The sequence below is a fragment of the Gobio gobio genome (assembly GCF_949357685.1).
Source record: "Gobio gobio genome assembly, chromosome: 4".
NCBI classification, from domain to species: Eukaryota; Metazoa; Chordata; class Actinopteri; order Cypriniformes; family Gobionidae; genus Gobio; species Gobio gobio.
This window is the reverse complement of record NC_137100.1, coordinates 15306694-15328835: the sequence shown is the minus strand read 5'-3', so window position 1 is coordinate 15328835 and position 22142 is coordinate 15306694. Positions and strand designations below refer to the sequence as shown.

The window sequence follows — 22142 nt, the reverse complement described above, 5'->3', positions numbered from 1 at the left end:
CGCACAAAAAGCAAGCTTTGAAAATGCGTCTGACCTCCGCACTGTATATTAAACACAGATGTATTTACCGTATGCGCTGTGTTTAAAATGGTATAACAGTAATATAATAGGGAAAAAGTCAGTGAAAAATTAAGATTCACTGATAAAAAGCCAATGCGCCGCCCGGGAATCGAACCCGGGTCGCAAGAATGGGAATCTTGCATGATACCACTACACCAGCGGCGCTCTGTACTAAATAGAAAGAATTACGACATACCTAGTCGCACTTATGTGATAGAAATAAAATTATGACATACTACCTAGTTGTTATTAAATAAGATCGAAATTGACAAAATCGACTTTTGCCCTCACAACGTTTTAACCAGACTGTAAAAATGGTTTTAACTCATAATTTCGACTTTTATGTCAAAAAGTTGACTTTTATTTCATAAATATGACAGTATGTAACAATGTAACTTACTTTTTGTCTAATAATTATGACGTTATATGTAATATGATTTACCAAAGCATTTTTCTTAGGTGACGGAAATGGGCTTTTATAAGAGATATATTATACGCAGTTTTGCATGAGGATTTTCTTTCGGTTTTATTGTACCGCAATGTATTCACTCTTTCAAAAAAATATCTTTCAAAGTTCATTTTCAGTAAGTTGCGCAAAATGTTGTTGACAGGGTAGCCATAGAAACACTTCAACCATGAGGAGGGACGTAACTACCACGTACAGTTTGGACTTTTTGCATTGTGCGAGCGTGCTGAACCTATCAGTATGCCTATAATCAAAATTCCTATCAAACATTATTTAGGAATAGTTTCTCATTCTCAACAAGAGGATTTCAAACAACGTTTCAGAAAATGGGCCGAAGAAACTGATACTGCACGAAATACCACCAGTGTCAGAAGGTATCTAATTTCTAACTAATATAAATATTCGTCCATTTAACAACAATTTATTATAATTTTTGATTATTATTAAACTGACATTGACTATGACATTTTTCTTATTTTATAGAAACCCCTTTGAAACAACAGAAGGCTTCATTGACAAATACAATCAGGCACAAGGCTCCAAGGAGCAGGAAAAGTATGAAAATCTCGCAGATGTGTTTCTTAGTCGATGCAAGGTAACGTTATTAAACATGTTTCATTCATTGTTCACCCAGTTTAAATAGCCTAAATTGGTCCAAATCAAAATCAGAATCCTGGAAAAGAGCACCTGACTAGTTTTAATGAAATTGGAGCATTACTTTCTCCAGCCACAAGGTGGAGAGAAACCTCTATTGATGAAAGCACTCGACTTTTTGTCCTCAGCGTCGTGCTGGATTCACATCCGTTGGTGAAGGCAAACATGTTGATCTCCGCGGGGCCTGGACCCAGCTTCTCCTGCTGAGCTTGTGCAATGGAAACGTTAGAAATGGTGTGTCAATTACTTGCAACGACAAACAGTTTATTTTTTATTTTCTTTACAAAAGAGTCATGTTACAATGTTACAGAATTCATAGTGAGAACCATTTGTTGACTCCAGTACTCAGAGCAATATAGTATTACATGTTAATGCTTTAACACTTTTAAAGGCAGGGTAGGCGATTTGTTCCAATTTTTTTTTTTTGTTATGCTGGTTTAAAGTCTCTTCGCATCCTGATATCAAGCACTAAGTTAAATGGTCTAAATGTTATACTTTTGTGGAAGGCGAAGAACCACAAAATGTTCGTCCAATCATTGCATTCGGTCCAGTGCAATGATACAATGTCCTACCTGCCTGTCAACATATATTTTCATACCACCGCGCACTCCGACATCACACATCATGCTATGCATGCAGAGAATAGAATGTAAAAAAAGATGGACGACACACTTTCACTCTCTTCCATTGTAGAAAAGTGAACCGCCAATATGACGCTGACATCTTGTGCTGATTTGGGACCTGCGTCTGTGCAGTAATGACCTCAGGACCTGAGTCTGCGCAGTAGAGAGCAGGAAGTAGAGCCGCGATATCAGGGTTGCCAACTCATGCATTTGGTTCTCAATAGTTCTAAACAAACCAGCGCTGTCTATACATTTGAATGGCTTAAGCGGATGGACAGCAGCTTCACTATACAGGTATTTGCAGCAATTTTTAGTATTTACAGTATCATTTTATTCTTCACTCAATCATTGTATTATTCACTCTCTTTAATAAGTGAAGTGAAGTGAAAGTGACGTGTGGCCAAGTATGGTGACCCATACTTGGAATTTGTGCTCTGCATTTAACCCATCCAAGTGCACACACACAGTAGTGAACACACACACACACACTCACACACCGTGAACACACACCCAGAGCAGTGGGCAGCCATATTGCTGTGGGCAAGCCATCGGTGCCTTGCTCAAGGGTCACACGTCAGTCGTGGTATTGAGGGTGGAGGAGGGCTCTGGTCATTCACTCCCCCCACCGACAATGATACTGTAATAATTATGACCGCTTAAAATATTTGTTATTATTTATATTACAATTAGTGTAGTAATTAAGGTTAAAATAGAGAATTCAAATGTAAAGAGGCAAATTAGAGTCATTTTGTGGCTGGAAAATTTATTTTTAATTTGTAATGCCATTACCCACTAGGTGCCTGTATGGCTCTTTAATATACATGTATCTGGTCTAGTTGCTCAAAAAAGTATTGCAGATCATAACTGCCTACTTATTTTTAGGTTTTGCATTTGAATAAATATTTAGACATTATCAAACACTAGATATCTTTAAATGTGAAATTTTAAAATGTTAATAACTTACATCCTAATATTTTTAATGATACTTAGATAAGCACACACAAGTGAATATTAATGAATGTTAGCAAATATAATATAACCCAAGAAAAGTTTAAAATAGAGCTAAAAAGGCAAACTTATTTTTCCTTATATGTACAGGAGGTTATGTACTGAATCAAGATCGAAATCGATCTCACTCCAACCTGAACTTAAAAGTTGGCAACCCTGGCAATATCAAAACAAAAGGTTGTGGCTAGAAAGGATACAGCAACGGTCGGAAGTGAGGAAAAATCTCACAATAAAATAACAATAAATAAATTTGCACTTACCAGATTGTGTTTTATTAACGCCCACACCTACCCCAACCCCAAACCTACCCTTACAACAATGCAAATACAGTATTTCAATGACGCAATATTGATGTGCGTATGCCCAGTGGCCGTAGCTGCATCCCTTCAAGTCTTTACCATACCAAAACCCCGCCCACACTCCCACAGTATCTGTTAGATACTGTAAAAAAGATGGACGACGCCCTTTCACTATCTTATATTGGAGAAAAGTGAAGCAGAACTCATTATGTCGGTGTAAAATAAACAGTTGAGGAAATGTAGAAATTAAAGTTAAAGCTCCAATCTCCTCCTGAATATATTTTTATAGCATCAAATAACTAACTAAAACCAAACTTATTTTAAAAAACGAACACTTGAACTTACATCCACATGATAAAAACGAACTAAAATGACAGAAACCATCTTTGGAAAAAATGTATTTGAAGTGGAATTTGATTGTTTAGTTTGTCTCACGTCCCATTAGAATGCATGGAGGGGGCGGGGTTTATGACCTATACTGGGACCATCCACCTGGGGGCGATCAAGATACTTTGGCTTCACTTTTCAAGACATGTGCGGCACACTTGACGCAAAGTTAGACAGACATCACAGAGCACCCAGCAGCTTCCTTTTACAGTTCCTCCTGAACCGAAAACAACAAGTTTATGCTGCGTTCATGCCATAACTACTGTTATTTGGAAGAGCGTGAAACACGTGACGTTATACTTGGAGCGGTTTGTGACTCGAATGTATGCGTTTCAATGGCAACATTATCAACGCGTAAATTAATCTGCAGCAGTCAGGTGGTACAGATCAGTGCTCTTTAAGTTGCTTATGCTTTCAAAGCTAGCTCACTATTGCTAGCCACTCTGAAAAATACTTATCCTACTTTTAAGACTGAATAATTACACACAATATTCTTTCCTGTAGCTCAAACAGTAGAGCATGGCGCTAGCAACGCCAAGGTCATGGGTTCGACTCCCAGGGAAAGCAAGAACTGACAAAAAAATGTAAAATGTGTAACTTGAATGCAATGTAAGTCGCTTTGGATAAAAGCGTCTGCCAAATACATAAATGTAAATGTAAATGTAAATATTCTCATACCATGATTACTAAAATGACTGGTACATACATTTACAAAAACATATTACCATGGTACTTTTTGGTTCATTTTGTTAGTGAAGTGACAGATGATGCCCATGATTTTTTTCAGATTCACTGGATGTCCTGGTCGTGTCATTGGACCATGCACCCATCCATGCAGATCAGATCCCTGTGCTATTCCACCTGGCAGAGTCAATCCAGCATTTCCTGTGCTCTGACACAACTCTGTCGAACCCTCCATGTTCTTACAAGATGAAGATGCTGCAGGTAAATGCTACACAATATAAATATCACTAAACATAAACTATAAACAAAAATGTTTTCACTAACACTTAAAAAACATTTCTATAAGATATGTTCATTGAAATCCGAGTGATTTGTAGTATTTTTAAACTGACTTGGATGTAAAAAATGGAAAAAAAAAAGGAACATGGCAAAAATGTCAAAATAAAGTTACCAATAAAATGCCATAAAAATCATAGTCATAAATTACATTTATTCAGTTATTTTCTTATAAATAAGCAAAGCCTTTTTATTGCCTGTAAAGAAATTACAGCCATGGCGAAGTTATTTATTGATCAAAACTATTATTTTATTTTGCTCTCTTTATTGTAGTAGTTACAGAATTACCCATATATAAGTCTTTGTTTATATATGTCTCTTTTCATATATAGTTCTGCTGACAGTTTTTGTTTGTTTGATTTTTGTTTTTTACAGCTTGGTTATTTGGTCTCTCTGAGGCTGTTCATCTTTCAGCTGACTGGTTATTTAAATGGACGTCAGCTAAACAGAGTCTATCTACACAGCTTGAAAGGTTGGATATTGTCTCAACTTAATCATTATTGCAAAAAAATAAAATGTTTATATGACTGAGTGCTGTGACAAAGCTACATGACTGCAAAATAAAAGTTAATGTATCAAGGAATTATTTTAGATTGTTCTGGTATAATTGTTACTGTTCTGTACCAAATGTTACGTTTAATATAGTAGATATCATGTGTGGTATATGTTAAAGGTGCAGTAAACAATTTCTGAGAAACACTGTTGATATTTGAAATCTACCCAAACAAACGCACCCCTCCCTTCATTGTTCCGCCCCCCAAAATGCACAAACACGCAATGCAAGAGTGGATGTAACTTTATCATAGTTGAAGCGAAGCAAAATAATGCTTCTTGAAAAATAAAGCGAAGATGATAAACCACAAGGAAGAACAAAAAATTGATCCACTTTCAACAGTGTTTCTCAGAAATCGCTTACTGCACCTTTAACATGCATTTAGGATTTTAGGATAACAGGTTTTAGGATTAGGATTACCTAGGATTAGGCTTTAGTTTAATGAAGACATTTAAGTAGCTTTTTTAAACACGCCTTTTAAAAAAAAAACATTACTGCTGTGCATCTTGAGGTAAAACAAAGGCACTGACATATATTAAGATATGTCCAATGCAAGTTGCTTTCAGTTAGAACAGCTCAAAAATGCATTCTAGTCTTGGACTAGTTTAAGCCTTGTCTGTGAAACTGGGAGATAGTATTATATAATGTGTATGGAAGCCCATTTCTGCCACATTAGAATAAAATTAATGCTTTGGTAAATCAAAATGCCACAAAATTTACATAAAAATTATGTCATTAATTATGATATAAAAAAAATCATTCATCATCACTTTTCATGTGACACTGTATCTCATAATTCAAATTTAATATGTCATAACTGTGACTTTAATGTCATAATTATGATTTAACAACGCATTCTTTTTTTCATATGTGGCAGAAATGGGCTTCCATAATTATGCTATATATGATGTATTTATATTTTATTAAAATGATGGGTAAATGATGGTCCAGTTCTCACTATTAACTAGTTGCTCATTAGCATGCATATTGCTAGAACAATGTCTGTTTATTAGTATTTATAAAGCACATATTTAATGACCCTATTCTATATCCCTTAATCCTACCCAATACCTAAACTTAACAACTACCTTACTAACTATTAATAAGCAGTAATTAGGAGTTTACTGAGGCAAAAGTCGTAGTTAATAGTGATAATTGGCCCCTAAAATAAAGCATGACCAAATGATGCATTGAGGATATGTGATTCCAAAGTTTAGATGTTGCTATTGTTAAAAACCATTAGGCTGGTAAAATTGTGGGACACGTTTTGTCCAATGTCACAAGAATCAGTGGAATGTATATGAAGTTTGCAGCTGTCTTTATCTGTTGACAGAGCTGTTGAAGTGTGAAACACGCTACCAAGAGTTCCCGAACATGTTATTTTCTGTTCACTTCATGCTGCACGTTGGGGAGGTTCTATGTGGTCTCAAACTTACTAAGGACACTTCAGGGCAGGTTTGAAGGCTAGGTCAATTATATCAGAAAAGGAATACTGAACGGTTCACTGTTTTGAAAACTCTATTTGATTGACAGGTCTCTGTGGAAGCACAGGAGCATGGTGTTAACCAGGTCTTAAGGCAGTGCCTTCTCAGCTATCACTGTGTGCAAAACAATGGCAGTCAGCTCTCTCAAGTGATCAAACAGCTTATGTTGCTGAGAGATAAACTTCAACAAGACAACTGGTGCGTGAAGTGTGTTTGGGAGATACTTTCCACGGGTTTTTATGTTATGTAAGCAGCTTACAGGTGGAACTGTGGGTTAAAATTCCAGAGTAACATCAATCTTTTTTACCTCCTCTGTTCTCAGGGTCGACTGTGGGTTAGGATTGATGATTCTGGGAGAGGCTGCCAAATCTAGCATGCTGTGCCTTCAGACCCTTATGAACCTTTACATGGTCCAAACTCAAGAAATCACACAGGTGTATTAAAAAAGTAGAGGGATGACAGAAACATATTTAAGTACTTAACGGAATGGTTCAAATAAAAGTAATAATCAGAAAGTAATATGGGTTTAGAACAACTAGATGGTGGTTCACTGACAAAGAGTGTCCAGCATAGATAGATACAGTATACTTAGATTGGCTGTTTCTGTGGGCTGCTATACCTAACCACTCAAAAGCAAGTTGACTGTGCGTCTGCAACTGTAGTTAGAAGCATTGAATATCTATATCTATACAGAGGCATCAGCTAACATGCAAGTTACCTGTGATAAATAAATACAAAATCTGTAATATAGAGTTAATACAGTACATAAAAACACAAACCAACACATTCTCACCTGTGTAAAGTTATCCTATTTCTTTGGGAATTTAAATCTCTGCGGTTTCACAACCAAAAGCTGACGACACACATGCATGTCTGGAGCAGTCTATGTACTGTATATATGGTGTCCAAGATAAAGATAATGATGTTATTTCCTGTTTTTCAAATATTAAAATGCAGTGAAATTAGAAGTTAGAAGCATAGAACATACTCATCATATAAGACGATACACATATAGATGTATTTATGAATTGCATTTTAATGTTGCATTTTAAAGATTGGGCAAAAAAAAAATCAGCGTTATTGATGCTGGTGACAAATAAGATGGACAGAACCAAAACAGAATGTCCTTTTTTGTGTAAATATATATATTTTTCATATTCAAAAAGTTTCCAAATAAATCTCTAATCATTACATTTATTAATACTCATTTTGTGAAAGTATTTTTATTTGTTTGTTTGTATTTTGTTTTTTTGCAGGAAATGACATCACAGAAAGCATCCTGGCCGTGGCAGTTGGAGCACATATACTGCTCCATTTTGATTGATATTTGCCAGAACAGCTACTGTGCTGAAATTAAGAAAACAGCCCTCATTGGGCAGTCAAACTCTTCTCTGTGCAGACGTTCTGGAGGACTTTTAACTTTGCTAAAACAATGTAAGTTCTTTAGACAGAAATATGCGTAAAGGCTGGGTCCGAAAGCTTTAAAATGCTGCTTCATCTGATAGATTTTTGAAAGCAGCATAGATGTATCCTTCGCTGCCTCTGATATCCTACAATCCTATGTGTTCCATTACGTAGCAGCTTAGTTAAAAAAAAAAAAATGGCATCTAAAAGTTGGTCAGTTTGTGTGTAAATGTAAATTTTTGACCAACGTTTTCCACTTCTGATGTCATTTCTAGCAAGAAATTACTATTGTAGTAATTAAATATTTGCTTAGTTATCACCCAAGCTCTCTCTATTTTGTTCATTAAACCGTAGATCGTTAAACCGTTGCGCTGCCTCAGAAGTGCAGCCTGCAAAGTCATTGCCTGATAAGGCAACGAGGCAACAAGTCAGCTGCCTAAGCTTTCGGACACAGCCAAAGTCTGCACAAGACTAAGATCATACTCAGAACTAGAGTGGGCAATTATATAATAAAATGTTTGACAAAGTTAATATACAGAGGCTTCCAAAAAGTATTGCTTTAAGTTTCTTTATTACACCTGTAGTTACTCTGAACTGCAGGAGGCCTATGTTAACTTGAAGAGAACTGACTTCATACATCGACTAAAAGTATTTGCAAAATAATGCCTGTCCAAGTACTTTTTGGGGATACTAGTGAAACTGTCTGTCATAAAGACAAGTAAAGCAGAAATCTGTGTTTTTAGCGCATGAAGACAAATGGAGGCTGCGGTACAGTGTGGTTCAGGGTTTGGCACAGATCAGCCGGAGGGTCACGCTGTCAGAGAGTCTGAGGAACACTGCCTGGTTAACACTACTGAAACACCTGAAGCAGGAGACAGACCCCCGCATAATCAATGCTGTGAGGATCATCGAGGTACTCAAGCTTCTTGCTGCTACAGAGTAAATGTAGTCCAAATATTAACACAGTATTCACAACTGAAGACAAAAACAGATGTGCTTATTTGCTACTTCTGCTTCTTTCTACTTTCTAGAGGGATTTATGCTTCTGAAGTCAGTAAACACTCACAAGCATGTGTCCTATTTTTCTGCAATCCAGAAAGGCAGCACAGCTGAAAGGTTTAAGAGCTGCGCCCTCTACTGTGCAGACATACATTTGCTTCCTTCAGCAGAATTTCCTTCTGTATTTGGTTGTGTTGTGAACTTTTGCAACGCGTTTTTGTATTTGGTTGTGTTGTGAACGTTTGCAGCGCGTTTCTGTATTTGGTTGTGTTGTGAACTTTTGCAGCCCGTGTCTGTATTTGGTTGTGTTGTGAACTTTTGCAGCGCGTTTTTGTATTTGGTTGTGTTGTGAACGTTTGCAGCACGTTTCTGTATTTGGTTGTGTTGTGAACTTTTGCAGCACGTTTCTGTATTTGGTTGTGTTGTGAACTTTTGCAGCACGTTTCTGTATTTGGTTGTGTGGTGAACTTTTGCAGCACGTTTCTGTATTTGGTTGTGTTGTGAACTTTTGCAGCTCGTGTCTGTATTTGGTTGTGTTGTGAACTTTTGCAGTGCGTTTCTGTATTTGGTTGTGTTGTGAACTTTTGCAGTGCGTTTCTGTATTTGGTTGTGTTGTGAACTTTTGCAGCTCGTGTCTGTATTTGGTTGTGTTGTGAACTTTTGCAGCGCGTTTTTGTATTTGGTTGTGTTGTGAACGTTTGCAGCGCGTTTCTGTATTTGGTTGTGTTGTGAACTTTTGCAGTGGCACGTTTCTGTATTTGGTTGTGTTGTGAACGTTTCCAGTGGCACGTTTCTGTATTTGGTTGTGTGGTGAACTTTTGCAGTGCGTTTCTGTATTTGGTTGTGTTGTGAACTTTTGCAGTGCGTTTCTGTATTTGGTTGTGTTGTGAACGTTTCCAGTTGCATGTTTCTGTATTTGGTTGTGTTGTGAGTATTTGCAGCACGTTTCTGTATTTGCTTCTGTTGTGAGTATTTGCAGCGCGTTTCTATATTTGGTTGTGTTGTGAGTATTTGCTGCATGTTTCTATATTTGGTTGTGTTGTGAGTATTTGCATCACGTTTCTGTATTTGGTTGTGTTGTGAACTTTTGCAGCACGTTTCTGTATTTGGTTGTGTTGTGAACTTTTGCAGCTCATTTCTGTATTTGGTTGTGTTGTGAGTATTTGCAGCTCGTTTCTGTATTGGGTTGTGTTGTGAGTATTTGCAGCGTGTTTCTGTATTTGGTTGTGTTGTGAGTATTTGCAGCGCGTTTCTGTATTTGCTTCTGTTGTGAGTATTTGCAGCGCGGTTCTGTATTTGGTTGTGTTGTGAGTATTTGCATCACGTTTCTGTATTTGGTTGTGTTGTGAGTATTTGCACCTTGTTTCTGTATTTGGTTGTGTTGTGAACTTTTGCAGCTTGTTTCTGTATTTGGTTGTGTTGTGAACGTTTCTAGTTGCATGTTTCTGTATTTGGTTGTGTTGTGAGTATTTGCAGTGTGTTTCTATATTTGGTTGTGTTGTGAGTATTTGCAGCATGTTTCTATATTTGGTTGTGTTGTGAGTATTTGCATCACTTTTCTGTATTTGGTTGTGTTGTGAACTTTTGCATCACGTTTCTGTATTTGGTTGTGTTGTGAGTATTTGCAGCTCGTTTCTGTATTTGGTTGTGTTGTGAGTATTTTCAGCGTGTTTCTGTATTTGGTTGTGTTGTGAGTATTTTCAGCGCGTTTCTGTATTTGGTTGTGTTGTGAGTATTTGCATCACGTTTCTGTATTTGGTTGTGTTGTGAACTTTTGCAGCTTGTTTCTGTATTGGGTTGTGTTGTGAGTATTTGCAGCACGTTTCTGTATTTGGTTGTGTTGTGAGTATTTGCAGCACGTTTCTGTATTTGGTTGTGTTGTGAGTATTTGCAGCATGTTTCTGTATTTGGTTGTGTTGTGAGTAGGGCTGTACGATTAATCGAAAAATAACCGAAACCGACATTCAGAACCTCTAACCGACGTATTTTTCCCATGTCGGTTATTTCGGTTTTCACGTGACTCCGCCCCGTCAGTCACATCAAGTGCAGTTTGCAGGCACACAGATGCAGGAGCGGTTATCTGTGTTTATAGATGCCCAGAATCACTATAGTAACTGCATGTTTTACACAGTTTATATACAGGTCAGTTAATCGCCGTTCTTATAGCCTATACGTGCTGCCACCGACACACACACACACACACACACACACACAGAGACGGCGCGCGCAAGCCCTGAAGCCAGATCGCTTTCACTTTCGTGCTCATAAAGTTTGTCAAGTAAATGCGTTTAAAGGCTTGCCAGTTTCACCATTTAAAGCGATTGTGCACTATTCAAAAACAACAATCGGAAAACTTCTCCGTTCAGTGCTCAGCTTTTTTCTGTGACACAGAGAGCCGAGCCGAGCCGTGTCGCGTCTCTGACAACGCGCGCGCCCTGAAGGCAGACCTCTTTCACCTGCGTCCTCACAAAGCTTTGTCATTGCATGTGTTTTAAGCCCTGCCAGTTTGAACATTAAAGCGAGTTTAGACCATCAGATGTGTATTATGTTGAACTAATGCCTGATATATTGTGACAAACACTTTTTAATTAGAAAAAAAAATTCCACCTTTAATAGTAGAAAATATTTACAGTAGGCCTACAAACCTTATCAAGAACTTACTCAAAAACCTTATGAGGGCAACAAAAAAAAGAGCAAAATAATCATTCATTAATCGTAATTGAGGCAAAATGTTCAATTAATCGAGGTTTTTATTTTTGGTCAAATCGTTACAGCCCTAGTTGTGAGTATTTGCAGCGTGTTTCTGTATGTGGTTGTGTTGTGAGTATTTGCAGCTCGTTTCTGTATTTGGTTGTGTTGTGAGTATTTGCAGCACGTTTCTGTATTTGGTTGTGTTGTGAGTATTTGCAGCGCGTTTCTGTATTTGGTTGTGTTGTGAGTATTTGCAGCGTGTTTCTGTATTTGGTTGTGTTGAGAGTATTTGCAGTGTGTTTCTGTATTTGGTTGTGTTGTTAACTTTTGCAGCTTGTTTCTGTATTGGGTTGTGTTGTGAGTATTTGCAGCTTGTTTCTGAATTTGGTTGTGTTGTGAGTATTTGCAGCTTGTTTCTGTATTTGGTTGTGTTGTGAGTATTTGCAGCTTGTTTCTGTATTTGGTTGTGTTGTGAGTATTTGCAGCTCGTTTCTGTATTTGGTTGTGTTTTGAGTATTTGAAGCTCGTTTCTGTATTTGGTTGTGTTGTGAGTATTTGCAGCTCGTTTCTGTATTCGATTGTGTTGTGAGTATTTGCAGCTCGTTTCTGTATTTGATTGTGTTGTGAGTATTTGCAGCTCGTTTCTGTATTTGGTTGTGTTGTGAGTATTTGAAGCGTGTTTCTGTATTTGGTTGTGTTGTGAGTATTTGAAGCTCGTTTCTGTATTTGGTTGTGTTGTGAGTATTTGCAGCTCGTTTCTGTATTTGGTTGTGTTGTGAGTTTTTGCAGCTCGTTTCTGTATTTGGTTGTGTTGTGAGTATTTGAAGCTCGTTTCTGTATTTGGTTGTGTTGTGAGTATTTGCAGCTCGTTTCTGTATTTGGTTGTGTTGTGAGTATTTGAAGTGCGTTTCTGTATTTGGTTGTGTTGTGAGTATTTGCAGCGCGTTTCTGTATTTGGTTGTGTTGTGAGTATTTGCAGCTCGTTTCTGTATTTGATTGTGTTGTGAGTATTTGCAGCTCGTTTCTGTATTTGGTTGTGTTGTGAGTATTTGCAGCTCGTTTCTGTATTTGGTTGTGTGGTGAGTATTTGAAGCGCGTTTCTGTATTTGGTTGTGTTGTGAGTATTTGAAGTGCGTTTCTGTATTTGGTTGTGTTGTGAGTATTTGCAGCGCGTTTCTGTATTTGGTTGTGTTGTGAGTATTTGCAGCTCGTTTCTGTATTTGATTGTGTTGTGAGTATTTGCAGCTCGTTTCTGTATTTGGTTGTGTTGTGAGTATTTGCAGCACGTTTCTGTATTTGGTTGTGTGGTGAGTATTTGAAGCGCGTTTCTGTATTTGGTTGTGTTGTGAGTATTTGCAGCTCGTTTCTGTATTTGGTTGTGTGGTGAGTATTTGAAGCGCGTTTCTGTATTTGGTTGTGTTGTGAGTATCTGCAGCGCGTTTCTGTATTTGGTTGTGTTGTGAGTATTTGCAGCTCGTTTCTGTGAGTAGGGCTGTACGATTAATCGAAAAATAACCGAAACCGACATTCAGAACCTCTAACCGACGTATTTTTCCCATGTCGGTTATTTCGGTTTTCACGTGACTCCGCCCCGTCAGTCACATCAAGTGCAGTTTGCAGGCACACAGATGCAGGAGCGGTTATCTGTGTTTATAGATGCCCAGAATCACTATAGTAACTGCATGTTTTACACAGTTTATATACAGGTCAGTTAATCGCCGTTCTTATAGCCTATACGTGCTGCCACCGACACACACACACACACACACACACACACACACACACACAGAGAAGGCGCGCGCAAGCCCCGAAGCCAGATCGCTTTCACTTTCGTGCTCATAAAGTTTGTCAAGTAAATGCGTTTGTTGGCAGCAGTCTGAGTATCTGCAGCGCGTTTCTGTATTTGGTTGTGTTGTGAGTATTTGCAGCGTGTTTCTGTATTTGGTTGTGTGGTGAGTATTTGAAGCGCGTTTCTGTATTTGGTTGTGTTGTGAGTATTTGCAGCTCGTTTCTGTATTTGGTTGTGTTGTGAGTATTTGCAGCTCGTTTCTGTATTTGGTTGTGTGGTGAGTATTTGAAGCGCGTTTCTGTATTTGGTTGTGTTGTGAGTATTTGCAGCTCGTTTCTGTATTTGGTTGTGTTGTGAGTATTTGCAGCACATGTGTTGTCAAACTGATGAAGATGTTTTCTTTATTTGCTGTTGTTTTTTCTATTTGCATGTTTTCTTCAGTTGCACCGTAGTGAAAGATGAAACCTTTACATTTATCAAAAATGTATATATATAAAAATAGATAAATAATATGTGAAAGAATTTTTTTTTTTTTTTGCAGATTCAGGCATATTCTCCGTTATCACTATATCACACCTAGTTTTGTGTGTTGTTTGCTTGGGAGTGGGGCATGCACGGTGAGCCCTCAGGGGGCTGGCTGTGCTCACTGTGATAATTTCACTGTGAAAATGCTCCGCTCCCACTTGGCTCTTTTCAGGGGAGATGGCAGCCAGGTGACTGCACCTCATGGCTCGGGACCAGTGCAGCGTCTGCTATTGTGGGGCTCGCAGATGGATATGGCTGAGGAGCTTTGGACGGGTCTTTCTCTTTCCCAATCCTATCAACAGTTCCAATGTTCTCAGACCGGATCCGAATATATATATATATATATATATATATATATATATATATATATATATTATACTGTGCACTTATGCATACTTCTCATGTGTTTCTTTCTGTCCCAGACAGCTAAATACGAAATATCGGTCACGCCTACATTTCTAAAATACAGGGGGTGGCTCAACTTACCCCACACTTCCTAAGCATTTTAGTAGCATCTTTTAGTAGCTGTGACGCAAGCGTGTGATGCTGACGCTGTATTGTATTTACAACGTAATCTGCGTAGGAGACTGACACAGGCTAGAACTAAATTGTTGAATAAAATCGTTATTTAAATTTTTTTTGCTCACAAAAAGTATTCTCGTTGCTTCATAAAATTAAGGTTGAACCACTGAAGTCACATGGACTATGGACTATTTTAATTGTGGTTTTACTATCTTTCTTGACCTTTAAAGTGTTAAGTATATCGCTGTCTATGGATTGGTCAGAGAGCTCTAGGATCTCACTGAGTCCGACTGGAGTGTGAATGCCCACCAAGCTCCAGTCCACACTCTGTCTGACTGGTGTGTAGACGCCCTCCAAGCACCAGCCTGCAATATGTCCGACTGGAGTGAATGAGAAAATGTTGTTAAATATAGTTTTAAATGGAGCATGTCACCCTGTAGGACGTCACTGCTTTGACATTTTATGTCAAATAACATAGTAATTTTTTATCTTCGTCCTTTTGATATCTGTTGCAAGTCCTAGTGTAGGCCTATCTTATGTCCACTGTTTAGAGCAATTGACCTCTTTAAACTGTCAGATGGACCAAATATACAAGTTTTTATATTCATACTTGCAATTTATACAAAACTTTACATCTCTGTTCAGGATTAATGAATGATATGACCTCTACACCTGTTAACTGTAGTTCTTACACAAATTCCTCGTATTTCTTTTGTTGATCAGTTGGCAGTGAAAATTACCAAAAAACAGAGCATTTGGAATACATGAGCGTTGTAAGTAAACTGTGCTTTCTGTTTCATTCCCTCAGTCTAACTAACTACGGTTGCGTTAACCGAAAATGTGAAAGCAGTCTGTCATTTTGACCGATTACACCGAGGGTGATCTGCTTGTAACTTGTAACTGCAATTCTCACCCCTGTCCACTTGGTGGCGAGTGCGCTCTTGCTGACTATCAAGTTAATGGTCAACGAATGGCTTTTCTGAGATTCATGACGGATGCTGTGTTCGAAATCGCCCCCATACCCTCATTCACTATTCCCATACATTACTCCAGTAATATAGTCCACTTGAAGGAGTGAATGAGGAGTGAATGGAGTGAATTCAGACACTGAGTATACTGGAAAGGCCGCTTTTGTTCCGTTTCTGCTTGCTGTTTAATAATTAGGCTTATTTGAAACTTTTCAAACTGGCAGCTCCATTAGTAATGAAAAGATTTATATTGAACTCTGCCATGGAAACTAGGATGTATATAGGCCCAATTGTTCCCCAGATAATCCAGCTGCTTGTCTGGAAGGATCTGGGTGACTACTACATCATGGCTCTGGAGCAACCTGTTCCCTGCGAGCGCCGTTGAGGCAGATTTAATGAGAAGTTAGCCAGGGTTGTCATGTGGCAAGTAATACAAGCCGCTTACATGAGCTGCCAACGTGGAGTACTCCACCGAGACATCAAAAAGGAAAAGCTTTTAATCAACCAGGACTCCCTAGATGTCAAACTGATTGACCTCCTTCGAAGCTCAGCATATGCTACATTCATGGGTATGTATTGAATCCATAGAATAGGGATCACTCAAATAGCACCTAATGATTTCTAGCATGCTAGTGAACACCAAGGCAAAATGCTGTGGTAATGCATTACCCACAACACAAAATCTCTTTCTTACAGGCACATGACTGTACTGCCCATCCGAATTTAAGTCAAATGGCCAGTACCACTGGGAGCCAGTGACAGTATATTCATTGGGGGTGCTCTTGTTCTTGCTAGTATGTGGGACATTTCTAGACTTCCATGACTTGAATATGATCAATCTGAACCTTTGGTCCATTGCTGGCTTGTCACAAGGTGAGATCTTAATTACAACAAAGAAGGCCAATTGTAATTCTAAATCATACAAAAGAGAATTGGTTAATAAAACATGGCACGGTAGATAATGCAGGATTTGTTCACATTTCTAACCTCCAGTTGCGTCTTACAGTTTACAAAAGAGAATGTCTGTCCTATCTTCCTGCACAGACTGCTGCCAATATATCTGCCCTTGCCTGCAGCGTAAGCCAACACAGCGTCTTGATTTTTGCAGTCCATGACTGGTTTAAGGTCTAAAAATATTTCACCAGATATATTACCCAGTTTTTTCATGTAATTATATTGCATGTGTTTGGCGCATAAGATAGCCTACATATAACAAACTTAAAAAAAATTGTTTAAATCATATTTTATTTTATGTCCTCTGAGGACATCTTGATTTAATTTGTCTATTGTGAAATGGGAGGAAGTTGCCAAGTCAAAATAAGACTAAATAATAAACCTGATTTTTGCTTTTGTTCCACAGATGTGAGGAGAATTGGAAAATAGTTGTCATGCTCTCCGTCACAGCCAGCCCAGTTCTTGTCATGGATTCAGCCAAAGTCAGAACTGAGATTGGCTGGGTCAGGTTTACCAGAGATGACTAACAGCTCCCTGTCTCAGTCCATCCGTGCAAACTGTTAGCACAAAACTACTTTGTACTAACATTTAAATTAGTCTTTTGATGCAGTGCCCTTATCTTGTACATACACGGTTTTACACTGTATTTATATTTTATGACTTATTTATATGTATGTAGCTATGTATGTGTAGAAATAATAAATACACTTGAAAAAATAACAGTTGTGTTCTTTTAAATATGAAAAATCTCAAAATGTAATGTTTGGTTTCTTGTTTTTCTTGTTTTCTTGCTGCTGTCCATAACTTTTTTTGTGTTCAAGATTTACAAAAATTATATAATGAGAATGTACAACATGAATCCATTTTCCAAACCCTGTTTTTATCTTAGCCTGAATCATTATGGTACACTTATAATAAGTGTTTATATTGGGACTATTTCAGGCCGGACTGGTAGGAACCGCTGCGGAGGAGCACAGTCCCTGCGTGACTCGCCATAGACATAAACAGAGAGAAGTAGCCCCGGCTGCAATGTTCTTCCGCAAGACGCATGCAGTTCTGTTTATTAAAAGTTACGGACTGCAGCTTTAATATTTCTTCTATGCAGTAGCACTAAAAAGTAGTCCTCTAATGTGACAATTTATTTTAAACAAAACCTCATTCTGAGATTTTTCGACAAAATAGTCTAATTGATTTGTCCTAATTATATTACAATAAAAACAGTAGCTAGTCTCTAAATGATGCGTGTAGAAGAGTTTTTTAACAAAATGCACAGATCTGATTTTATTACATTTTTGTCCTGCCTGTTTACATTTACTTTCAATACAACGAGCACGTGTGTTTAAATTTAATGACCCACCAATACGTACCAGGCTGTCCGGTAGCATCATGGGCGACATCATGTGGGGGGCATAAGCAATAAATGTTTTTTGTTTGGAATTATCCATGAAATCAAAATGGACCATTTTTATTTTTTAAAGAATATTGCAGTGTTTATTATGAATGGTTCATTTATGCACACCATTATTTTGCCCTTGTAAGCTTTAATCAAAATAACTTCCCCTTGCTCTTGCAGCAACATCTCTTACTGGCGTGAGGTAATAAAGCTCTGTCTGACCTGTTTAAGCTCTGCTGCTTTTAATTGTTTTTCTATGTAAATATGTGCTAGACAGACATCTGACCGTTGGGCCGTGTCTTGTGCTTGAGTCCCTTGTCCATTCTCCAGCAATGCGGCTCTGCAGTTACTATTGCGTATGCATCTTGAGTTTTTAAGAGCAAAAACACATTCTCTGTGATCATCCCCTTACGCCTATCACTCAGAAGTAAAAAAAATATTTTGGTCAAACTGGACAGATAGTGAAACTTTCAAGTGTGAACAGCACGATTTGTGTATTGAACGGAAAATCGGTTAATTTTGCAGTAATTTACCGGTTTAATGTGTGAAAGGGTCTAATTGTCACAGTGATGTTCTGTTTTATGGTCGTTTAAGACTTGGGAATACTTAATTTTCCGCATTCCGCTCCATATTCCGCTTCCGGTGTTAGTGAGACCAGCTGGGGGTACTCACCCTGTGGTCTGTGTGGGTCGGACACGGACGGCCAAAGTATATTTTGGTTTCAGTTTGTTTCACCTAGTTTTCCTATTTCCTTTGTTCCCCATGTTCCCACTCTTCATTTGTTTCTGTAGCAACCCATTGTGTTCACCTGTGTTTCGTTTAGATCTATTTGGTCTGTGTATTTAAACCCTCTCTTCAGTTGAGTTCTTTGTCTGGTGTCTTCAATGTAACGGTTGGTTTGTGTTACTCCTGTGTAGTGTTTCTGTGCATTCTTATGCCAGAGTGTTTTGTTTTGTTTATGTAGTTTAATAAAGGCTGCTGTTAGTTTAAAAGGATCCTCTAATCGCTTTATTGTGGAACCAACCAACCCATGACAGAATACCAAACCTTAAAAATATGGATCTCGTAGCAGCCCACATTTGCCCCGAGTACTAGCTAATAAACCTTTGACAGAATGGTAACCCCATGGAGAGGTATATGGAGGATTTTTTGGACTTATACTATCAAATCCCCTGGAGTAGACATGCTAAAAGCATTTTCAGGAGGTTCTGGATGACTATTTGTACGTCTTCCTCTTGTCAGGAAGGGACAGCACAACGTTAGCCCAGTACTTCAGCTATTTCCTGGCTGGATGTTTCCGATTTCATTGTGCAGGAGATGGATGAGGGCCATGCCAGAGATGTTCCAACTCCTCCCTGAGTGCAGTTGTCTATTCCAGTCCTCCCCAGGTCAGTGCCCAGAAGCCATTCAGCCTCTTGCCACACCCGCAACAGACCATCAGCCAGAGCCCACCATAGACTCAGAGACTGAGCCTGCCACGAAGCTAGAGCCAAAGCAACTGCCAGAGGCCAATTTCGTCCTAGAGCCCGATCCCATTGCGGAGACTGACCAGGTGCATGAGCTGGCACCAATGTCCGTTACTGAGGCATATTAGTAGAGTTCAAGGGTATAGATTGGAGCCCAGCTCCGCCCATACTCCTGTCACTCAGGTGCGTTCACTAAGTTCAGGTCCCCAATGTATTAGTAATTGATGTTCTGGACGATGTCATGTTTCAAGGACTCCAGTCTCCACTGGTCCCATCCAGCCTGTCTCCATCGCCATTGGTTCTGCCCAGCTCCAAGTCTCCTTCGTCACGGATGGACCTCCCTCTCACTTCTCCTCTGCCAAATCCTTCAGCCCCCCCCCGGGTTCTCCTTCAGTGGTTCCCCTCAGCTGCTTGAATCCGCCTTGGGCTACCCGGTCGTCAGTTCCACCTTGGTCTGTGGATCCCTCAGCTCCAATTCAAGCCTCCGAGCCACAGACTCCATCTCGGCCCTCCGACCCATCGGCTCCATCTCACACTCTCTTGGCTCCACCGTGGTCTGTCATCCTTCAGGCTTTGCCAGGCTGCCTCATCCCTCTGGCTCCTGTCATGGTCATGCTCTGTTTTATGGACTTGTTTTTCAGGTTCCTGTTGTTCCCGCTCTTCATTTGTTTCCATAGCAACCCATTGTGTTCATCTGTGTCTGGTTTAGCACCATTGTTTGGTCTGTCTGGTGTCTTTAAGGTTAAGGTTGGTTTGTGTTACTCCTGTGTAGTTCTTCTGTGCCTTCTTATCCCAGAGTGTTTTGTTTAGCTTGATAAAGACTGCTGTAAAAGGATCCTCTATTCATTTCATTGTGGAACCAACTCATGACACTGATGTCTTTAACATTTGTTTGGATCAATTGAATGCAAAAAAAAGTAAAAGTAGTATGTTATCCATGCGTAAAATAAAAGATATTTTGTTCTGTCCCACCCCAACATTGTTTCGGTCAGTTGTGTTTGCCAGACCAGTTCTTCACAGTGAAATCTACAAAACGAAAGAATGCAGCTGTGTTTTGTTAAATTTCACTCTAATCCAGCTGAATAATGCATGAAGCTTTTGCACATTCAGTAAATTAAGAAGTTATACTATGCCCAACACTGAGATGACATAATACACCAGGAAGAAAAGTACACCTGAATATAAACAAAATGCACATTGTTGGCTTTAAACATTCATCTGGTGCAATACTGCATTAATCTCTGACACAATAAAATCAGACAAGTCAAGGAGAGAATTTTAATTCAAGTCTCTACATGATCAATATGACCTGCAGTTTCTCCCTTTTATTATCTCCTTTCCAGGGTGATAAAAGGCTCGTGGAGAACCACATAGAGAGAAGTTCACACACAGTTGATGTGTGTGTATGTGCACACAGCGAGCGGATCACTGGGCGTCTGGCACACACCCTTTCCCAGATCTGGGCTCCAGTTCAGCTCACTACTCATTCTGCAAACCACCGACACAAAATAAAAACCACCAAACCGAGGAAAGAGGCAGTTTCCACAGCCAAGACTGGAGAAGGATACCCTGAACCACTTCAGAAAAAATATGCTCGCAAGACACCAAGGTTATTGGCTTTTCTTTAAAAACATAAAAGTAACAGCTTTTTTTTCTTCTTCTTTTTTTTTTTTTTTTACATGGCACCAAGGTAATACCATGTTTTGGGAGCATACTATGGTTTGTAAATACCATTAACAGTAATTATTGTAGTTAGACAATATATCTGCAGATTTATTACTTTACTTTGTAAAATCTTTCAAAACATATATACATTACCATTCAAAAGTTTGGGATCAGACAGATTTTGTTTTGTTGTTGTAAGACATTAATACTTTAATTCAGCAAAAGATGGACTAAACTGAGCACTTTTTATTCATCAAAGAATCCTGAAAAAGATGTTTTCAACATTGATGATAATGATAAGACACGTTTCTTGGGCAATTCATATTAGAATGATTTCTGAAGGATCGTGTGACACTGAAGGCCTTGGGTAATGATGCTGAAAATCAAACAAAATATTACTGTTACTGTATTGGTGATCAAATAAAGTCACCCTTGGAGAGCAAAAGACTTCTTTCATAAAAATGTAAAATCTTGCAGACCCCAAACTTTGATCTCATTTGCTTTTGTTAAATTGCATTATGTATCCATACCAGCCGTTGGCCACTCTGCTCTCTCTCTATTATTGTTATTACATTGGCCATTGAAAAACTTATATGACCATTTAATGTTTCAGTACCATGGTATAAATGTACCACAATATTACCATTTAATACCATCACTGTGTCATAGTACCTCTACAGTATTTCATTTAATCTCTTTCATTTCAAATATGTGCCAAATTTGATCAGACAGGGCAAACATGGAACTTCTCATCTGGACCTGAGAACCAGGACTGATATTGATCTGATTAAAGTTGTGAAAGATCAAGTGAGTATTGCATTCCCTTTGATTCAACGAGCAATCCATCAGCCAGTCAGAACGCTAAGCTTTTCTAACCAGGTTTAGATTAGTATTAAGATATTCAGAGGTACAGTATCTGTTTGTTAATGTGAACCTAGGAGCTCTAAACTGGAGAAAGAGTCTAAGAAATATGTGCAGAGAATTGCTAATAATCTATTCTAACACTTTTAGTGGCAAAAGGAATTGAAAATAATGATGGAAAGAGAGGAAGAGATTGAAAAGTCAGTGCTGGAAAAAAGAAAGCAAGAGGACGAGGAGAAGATTCCGAAGAAACACATGGACAAGGTCAAAAAGAACACAAAACCTTACGAGTTACCATTAACCAATATGTGATTTTAGCTTTAAGGCTATAAAGCGCTGAGAAATAGTGAC

General features: G+C 38.6%; 1 protein-coding gene across 1 annotated transcript; it reads left to right on the top strand.

The window, feature by feature from the left end:
* Positions 1-728: 728 nt before the first annotated feature.
* Positions 729-22103, top strand: tmem232 (transmembrane protein 232; the record flags this gene model as incomplete). Its single annotated transcript, XM_079814187.1, has 13 exons — positions 729-900; positions 1010-1121; positions 1309-1414; positions 4285-4442; positions 4893-4989; positions 6404-6525; positions 6604-6752; positions 6877-6988; positions 7826-7988; positions 8702-8871; positions 20609-20874; positions 21659-21737; positions 21942-22103. The coding sequence occupies exons 1-13, from the start codon at positions 767-769 to the stop codon at positions 22101-22103; spliced, it is 1830 nt and encodes a 609-aa protein (XP_079670313.1). The 5' UTR covers positions 729-766.
* Between the last annotated feature and the right edge of the window lie 39 nt (positions 22104-22142).